The 8,216-nt window shown below is 43.5% G+C and overlaps 1 protein-coding gene across 1 annotated transcript in view; it reads left to right on the top strand.

The window, feature by feature from the left end:
- The window catches only part of LOC138950530 (uncharacterized), a 6,145-nt gene extending 3,599 nt beyond the window's left edge, over positions 1 to 2,546 (top strand). The window contains exons 2-4 of the mRNA XM_070322256.1: positions 359 to 473; positions 1,082 to 1,331; positions 2,428 to 2,546. Coding sequence (XP_070178357.1) covers positions 359 to 473; positions 1,082 to 1,331; positions 2,428 to 2,546 — 484 coding nt within the window. The remainder of the gene's footprint in view (positions 1 to 358; positions 474 to 1,081; positions 1,332 to 2,427) is intronic.
- Positions 2,547 to 8,216: the final 5,670 nt, after the last annotated feature.

Here is an 8,216-nt window from a genome sequence, read left to right on the forward strand (position 1 = left end):
GAGAATTAAGGGGAGATTCAGAGAGAAAGAGAGACAGCTATATAGACAGAAAGGCATCAGACAGACAGACAAATAAGCAGACTTATAGAGCTGTTAATGTTGTTTAGAATCATGTTTACAATGTTCTCCTACACACATTTAATTAGTAATGTCAAGAGACTGTTCTTCTGGACATCACCACTGAACACCTACTGGAATGCGCGCTGAGGTTGTTTCTGTGTACTTTATTTAAACACAAATCTTGAAAACGACAACAACAACCAAAAGCAACAGTACTACCACTGTCACAATCATAGCAAAGTATTTATTTTATTTTATTGCGAAGCATCCTTCTGTTTCCCTTTTGTTCCTGCCACAGTGCCGTCATCAGATCCATCAACAGTGGAACCTACGTCATCAAGCAGTACTACGTCACCCGACGTGTGCGCGGACAGAGTGACGTACGGACTGACGTGTCGGGATATACCACACCTGTGTGCTAGTCACTACGGCAAAATGGTGTGCCCACAAACTTGCAACACCTGTGATTACCTTCAGCAACGTAAGTTTTGATTCAAGGTTCGAGCTGGTTATGTTTTCTGAGATACTGCACAGCATGACAAGAACTTAAACTAAAAATTGAAAATGTCATGTGATGCGTACCTACGATTAACTTCTTTCGCTGCTGATATGTACAACAAAAGTAAGATTTCAGAATTATGACTTGGTGATTTGGGAAAAATCGTAAGACGACGACAAATTCAACTAGAAATGTGTGCTAAGTGGTGGTAGTCGACAGGATGGTTACAAATGAACAGTATTTTGGTCAGAGAAAGACGACTGTATCCTTAATTGTGTAATTGATAGCGTTTTGGGAAGAAATGTCTTTTTTTATAAGCAAATATTCAGGTTTACATTACGATAACAATTAGCGACAAAGTGAAGGTCATTGCCAGAAAAGACAGAAACATATCAGACTTTTGCAGCCGTGGTTAAATTATAATCGGCGGTTTGGTAGGCAGGAAGCTCGCGGGTATTTTTGATAGATCTTTACACTGCCAATACATTGTAAATACAGATAATTGTCGATATTGCATTTCAGCAAAAACTTACTGTGGAAGCTCCCACGACGCTGACGACGACTATCCCAACCACGACAGCCACAACAACCACACCTCGAGCGCCCACCAGAGAGTCTACAGTGCCTGTGACAACGACCGTCACCATGACAACTGAAGACCATGGTGCTTGCTCGGACAACGTTGGTCTGGGACTGTCTTGTGACGCGCTGCCCGGAGCCTGCAACGACCCCCTGGCCCCTGTCATCTGCAAGAAGTCATGTGGCTTTTGCGGTCAGTGTTGGTGTTGTTACTCGTAGTGCAGAACTGCCTTGAAATACACCACACCACGATTACTCCAAATTGACCCCTTGGCCCCTGACATCTGCAAGAGGTCCTGTGGCTTTTGCGGTCAGTGTTGGTGTTGTTACTCGTAGTGCAGAACTGCCTTGAAATATATACCACAACATGATTACTTGTTGATACGATAGTAAATAAATTAAGTGCATTGTTAAGTCTGTCCTTAAATAGGCGAAGTCGACATCGCCAAGTCCAATTCACGAAGCTCACTGCACGAAGATTCGTCCCAAGCTACGGCATAGCTTCCCATGTCAAAACTTGCGAAGGAAAGTAGGAGACGAAGTACTTCGCCGTAGCTGCGGGTTTTCGGTATGAAAACTGACTTCAAGAAGCTTCGTAAAGTCGACTTCAGTCTCAATTTTGGACGGGCTTTATGCTTTGTCTGGTGTCTCCAAATGACCCCCTGGCTCATTCCATCTGCAAAAAGTAATGTGGCTTTTGTGGTGAGGTTTCGGCTTGATATTGGTACAGACCTATCCAAATTCCACATAACACCTCGACCGACCACCAGAATACTTATAAGACCGGTAAGACCACCAGAAAGTCTACAATGCTAGTGACAACCTAATATGTTTGTGGTATTTCTGGTAATGACCTTCACTTTGCCGCTAATAATAACACACAACATCCGGGAGTAAACAAGAAACTCTGTTGCGTGTCCGGGACCAAGGGTTAAAGGGATGTAACAAAGACGTACGCGATGCAATCACCGGCACGGTTATCTCTCTTCCTTGTGAATCTACGCATCTTCCATCGGCGTTATTAACACTTCGGGGATTGCACTAGAGCTTTTTCTCGCTTTGTTGTATGCAGCACTTTTCAACAACGAACAGATTTTATGTTGCAAAGTGAGACAAGCTTGGGTGCAAACCGAATAAAGTTCAGGAGCAAAATGACAAAAGACTCATAATGGTATTTTTCATGCCAATATACTAAACCATCTAATACAATCCAATCCAGTCCAAATCTAGCCTAAATGTAGTGTTTGCTTTGTTGGAAATATGAGCAAAAACTTGTTTTTGTGTCACAGAGTGTCAGGACAAGATTGTGGGAATGACGTGTCAGGATCTGATTGACGTGTATGACGTCAACCCCTGTACTGACCAACTGGGTCATCAGGTCTGCTCCAAGTTCTGTGGCTTCTGCTGAGAATGGTGAGCTGGCACACATTGTGTGTGAGTGTGTGTGTGTGTGTGTGTGTGTGTGTGTGCGTGCATGCGTGCGTGCGTGTGTGTGTGTGTGTGCGGTGTATTGCCTGTGCTTACTTGGTTGCTTAGTTGGTTTTGTGTCTCTGTATGTGTGTGGTTGTTTGTTTCTGGTGTTAGTTGTTGATTTTGAGACTTTTGCATTAACGGGTGCATTCTTCTTTTTTGTGTGCATTATGTTGCAGATTAGAAAAAATGCCAAAACTCCGAAGATGAGGTTACGCTACAAATTATGTTCTAAATACATATGTTGGCCCTTTGCATCTGATATATGTTCATATATATATATATATACGACTTGTGTCTGTGTGTGTATCTGTGTATTTGTGTATTCGCCATGCACGGCCAAAGTTCTCGATGGATCTGCTTCAAATTTGGTGGGCTTATTCAGAGAGAAGAAATAAGCTCTAAAATTCTCAATCCCGTTTGACAGGACTTCGCCTGCAAAGGTGATTGTGATGAACTGCCACGCTGTCTGTCTCTGTCTCGCGATTCACCCCGGCGAAGCCGGGTATTCCTCTAGTATATATATATATATGTGTGTGTGTGTGTGTGTGTGTGTGTGTGTGTGTGTGTGTGTGTGTGTGTGTGTATGTGTGTGTGTGTGTGTTTCTATCTGCACCATTGTGTTTGTCGTTCTTGTCTGTGTTTGTGTACGTTCATGATTGTGTGCATGCTTTGTGACGTATTCTTTTTCTTTTCTGCTGTTTTACACACAAGTACGAATCTGATACACACACTTTGTTGTTGTTGTTGTTGTTGTTGTTGCAGCAGATGTGTAGCTCGCGGTAAGGCAGCTTCAGCATCCACCGTACCATAACACAAACCACACAACAAAAAGTACACACACACACACACACACACACACACACACACACACACACACACACAACACTAAGTTTCTTTTTAAATAGAAAAAAGGTAGAAGGCGTTCGGAATCGTCACTTGTTCACGTGTCCCCAGACGACGAGGCAGTTAAGGGCAAAATACATTTACGCAGTCGCCACTACACTACATGCTGCGATAGGGATTATGACGAGTACTTGGCCCGTTTTCTTTTCACGCAACGTGTAGCGGGCCGGGAAAAAAAAGAATTACCTCAATAATCTGCAGTGCGTCGTCTGTCCTGCTGAAGTTAGATAGGTGAGCGCCGGCCCTTAGCTGACTAAGCGTCACGTACGGTGCATCTGATAACACACGTTTATTGCAGCTTGCGATCAATATAACGTGCGCCACACACAAGACAGAAGTCGCAGCACAGGCTTCATGTCTCACCCAGTCACATTATTCTGACACCGGACCAACCAGTCCTAGCACTAACCCCATAATGCCAGACGCCAGGCGGAGCAGCCACTAGATTGCCAATTTTAAAGTCTTAGGTATGACCCGGCCGGGGTTCGAACCCACGACCTCCCGATCACGGGGCGGACGCCTTACCACTAGGCCAACCGTGCCGGTTTAGCAGCAAAGTGGCGTCAACATTTATATATGCTTGAAATGGTTACCTGCAGTCGCCCCAACGTTCAATAGAGAAAAATGTACACTCCCTATCCTTGTTTTGCTTGCTGTCTTATACACTGACACCCTGGCAATTTACGGATATAGTAATTGTTAGAGAAAGCCAAGAACAATGACGCTTATGTAGGGGTCAGTTCCAAAACACCTATTTAAAGTCGCATTTTTCTCTGGTCAGACATATATTTAAATGTGAAGAGTTTTCAAGAACCGTTACTAAACATTTCGTGTACGAGGTCCCTGTTTCAAGTTCCAACGTTCCAGCTATATAAACATCAAACGTCCGCCAATGGGCATTCTATGCGACATGCGCACGCATTGCCATTAACATTTATTGACGGCCTTTTAGTTGTCTCAGTGCCCTGAGAGTTCTGGTCTCGGTGCAAGGCCGAACCTGTAATTCCACCTCGTTCCCACTGACATCAATTAAAGTGATACAATCTCGCCCCCCAAAAAACTGTCTCGCCGGCATCGCCCCAAGAGCTATACAGGTTAGGTTGGAGGTTGTAATTACTTGACCACACACCAGGAATACCTTTAAAATAAACGTTTGAGCGCTCAGTTACTCAAATTGAAACCGGCTGCGTTTTGATTGGGCATTCCAGACTGTAATTCTGATTGTGACGTCTTTTCGCGCTAGTCATAATTTTCGTCCTACCTTTCCTAGAGATACAGATTTGAAATTGAGCCGAGAGAGTTCGTTTTGGGGGTTGAATAGATGACAACACACACGAGGAAGGTTTTAGAATTAGTGTTGGAGCGTTCTCTATTTCAAATCTAAATCCTGTGTTTGGTAGTCTCTACAGACCGTGATATACCATACTGATTGGTATCTATGAGGACCAGATAAAGTATGATGACTCCGGACATAGGAGAGCTGGGCTAGGCAAACCGCTCGTTTTATCAAACTTCATTTAATTATTTGGTATAGTTTAGGAGCAGTGTTGAGCAAATCATTGCAGGTGTTTCTAAATTACAATACAGCGAATGTCCCTTGAACGTTATAAGGTCCAAATCGCCAAACAAGTTTCATAAAATGGCGCCTTATGTGTACTCACTTTAAAAGTATTAAGACATTCTGAATTCAAGCTGCGCATTTCTTGCGCGGAAGGGTGTTTAGGCCCACACAAAAAAGTAGTTGTGGTGCAGGTAACACCCTCCCTTAGAAAATGCTAAAATGGACAACTTGAAAAAAAACTAAAATACTAAACCGTCCATTGTGAATCATTTCCCGAACACTCAGGTACAAACCGAGTCCGAAGTCTATGTTCTGTCGAATGCTGTGCTCGTATATACGCAGCATAAATATGGTCGGTTAAGTTACAGTATGCAGAGTTTGGTTCCTACACCGCGTGTGGACAGGGTCGTTCCGAAAACAATCCCGACCATTGTTCTGTGTCTTAGGCCTCGTGGCCCAACCCTCTATCTGAGTAAATTGCAAAATTACACAGGCTGCTGACTATACAGTACGCGTTAAGTGGAAAATATCGGTGTTTAGTTGGAAGCTTCTTGGTCTAAGGAATTATGAACGATTTGTGAGAAATGTCCAAATCTGGGTGATGACAATAAAAAATATTTTAAAAATGCTATGACAATGAAACATGGTCGAGGCAACAAAATATAATATATTATAGGTTGGGCTCTGACACGTACTCAGGAGGTTTGTTTCAGTTCCCTTTAGCTAGTACGTGTTTTATTCCCGAGTACGCAGTAGGAGGGTCCAGCAGACTTTAATTGTGTGTGTGTGTGTGTGTCTGTCTGTCTGTCTCGACTTAACAGCTTATTGCTGGGAAACTACTGGGCGCAGTTCTTTCAAAAGTTGATACACTAACTTGATAATAGGTCCGATTGATCGTATTAAAACTTCATAATGTTACCTGGGACCTAAATGCCCCAAAAAACACAAAAGCCACTCTTAACGGTGGGAGTTTTTGCGGTGGGAGGCTGGTCGCTTTGCGAACAGCCTGAACTAAAGGGCAGACTTGGGCGGCGAACACGTCACGCAGTGACGAGAAAAGCATGATTTCAGTGCAAGCCAGACAACGCGTGGGGAAATGGTCTCGGCAAAGAAATTACAATGCAGGGTTTGGTCTCGGTGAAAGAGAGACAGAGAGCACGAGAGAGTCTATGGCCAAAGTGATCCGGGTTCGATTCATTTTGTGCACATGTGTTAGTGTTACTGTTTGTGTGTGTGTGTGTGTGTGTGTGTGTGTGTGTGTGTGTGTGTGTGTGTGTGTGTGTGTGTGTGTGTGTGTGTGTGAATGTCTGAAGAGTACTCGGGTCCAGCGCGAGCGTTTTTTTTATCAGCAGTGTGTCATGCGACGCCCGGTGCCCGGGGGCGACATGCGGCGTGTCAAATGGCCCGGTCCATGGGTATAGCAGCGTATCGCGTCAACACACTGTGCACAAAGAACAGAAGAAGCTCGCGTGGTGAACATGCTGCATGCTGTACACAGCTGGCCGAATCTACCGTAACAAATGCACGTATGCATTCAATATCTATAAGAATGGATGTGTGTCTGTCTGTCCGTGGTCGCCATACCTCCGAGATGGCATGAGGCAAGAACAATTAAGGTAATGTGTGCATGGACACTCCCTGGGACCCACAGAGGAGCACCTGGGTTTAAATATTTTTTTTATTCATTACTTCCTTTCTCAGATTATCAAAATCCCCTTTATTGCATACATCCCATATAGATACAGGGCGCTAACACAGGCCTTTCTGAATATCCTTTATGTATTTAAAAAAAATTTTTTTTATTAACTTATTTATTTATTAAATTATTTTTTTTTCTTCAGAATGTTATAGAATAACGTCCCCGCGTGCTATTTCACCGTCCCCGCGTGTCCCCGCGTGCAGTTAAACTGTCCCCGCGTGTCCCCGCGTGTTTTAGACACAGGGGGTGTCAAAAACACGCGGGGACACGCGGGGACACGCGGGGACGATGAACTAGCACACCGGGACGTTATATAATAGAGACAATGCCAAAAGGTGACGTTTTCATGTCAGTATGTCCCAAATGACATCACCAGTACATTTTTCATTCTATCTAATCTGTTTTCGTTCTATTTTTTCTAATAACATGCGTTAACAATTGATTGCCAACTGGAATGGAAGAGCACAAAAAGTGTAACTTGATATGTAGTTTCTCTAGAGGGAAAAACATCTTCCACTTTCATGTCAGTGTGTCCCATGCAACATACATTTGCCAAACAGCTATGTGCAAGTAGATTATTTGTTAGTGGTATAGAAAATAGTGATCAACAATTAAAGTCAGTTTTCACATTCATTTTCTACCTATTTCTTATTTGTTTATTCTGTTGGCAATGGTGAAATGTCAGCAATCGTGTGTCATTCGGGACAGTAGACATGACACCTGACCTTTTGTCACTGTCTCAATAACATTCTGACTATCCTTTATCATAGACCATTTATCCTGGACCGCCAACTAGCTCTCTCTCCGCTCTTTCTCTCTATTACGAGGTAGCGGCCTCTCGCATTTAGGAACATACGCTTACATGGCCTTTCAGAAATCAGGGGGATGTCATATCCGGTGTCGATTGTAAACATGGACGAAGTTGCCGAGGTAAGTTCTGAAAATGCTAAAATAAACTCAGCTAAAAGTTATGATGCAATTTGTGGAGCAACTCACCTCGCTTTGCCGCCGCGTGAGAGCTGAAATGAATTGAACCGGAGCGTGGGTAGTTTCTTCGTATCAACCGGTTATACGGTGTGTTATTGGCTATGTGTATCGTAACCCTGCCGAAAAGTCAAGGTGGATTGATGATTTTGTTTCTATGATGGACAGAGTGAAGGCTCGTGACGAGAATGTTGTATTGCTTGGCGATTTTAACATTAACCTACTCAGGCCTCAAACAACATGGTGCTCAACCACTGCTCTGTTTGGTCTTCATCAGCTGGTTAAAACCCCTACAAGAGAAACAAATAATTCATCAACCCTGATTGATCATATTTATACTGATAGTAAGAATATCGTTGCAATGCGCAAGTAGTGCATTCCAGTTTTAGTGACCATCATTCTGTGTTTTGCTCGATTTCGCTTAGATTGCCAAAATCACGTCATAAAGGCCACACAAC

Source organism: Littorina saxatilis, linkage group LG1 (assembly GCF_037325665.1).
Source record: "Littorina saxatilis isolate snail1 linkage group LG1, US_GU_Lsax_2.0, whole genome shotgun sequence".
NCBI lineage: Eukaryota > Metazoa > Mollusca > Gastropoda > Littorinimorpha > Littorinidae > Littorina > Littorina saxatilis.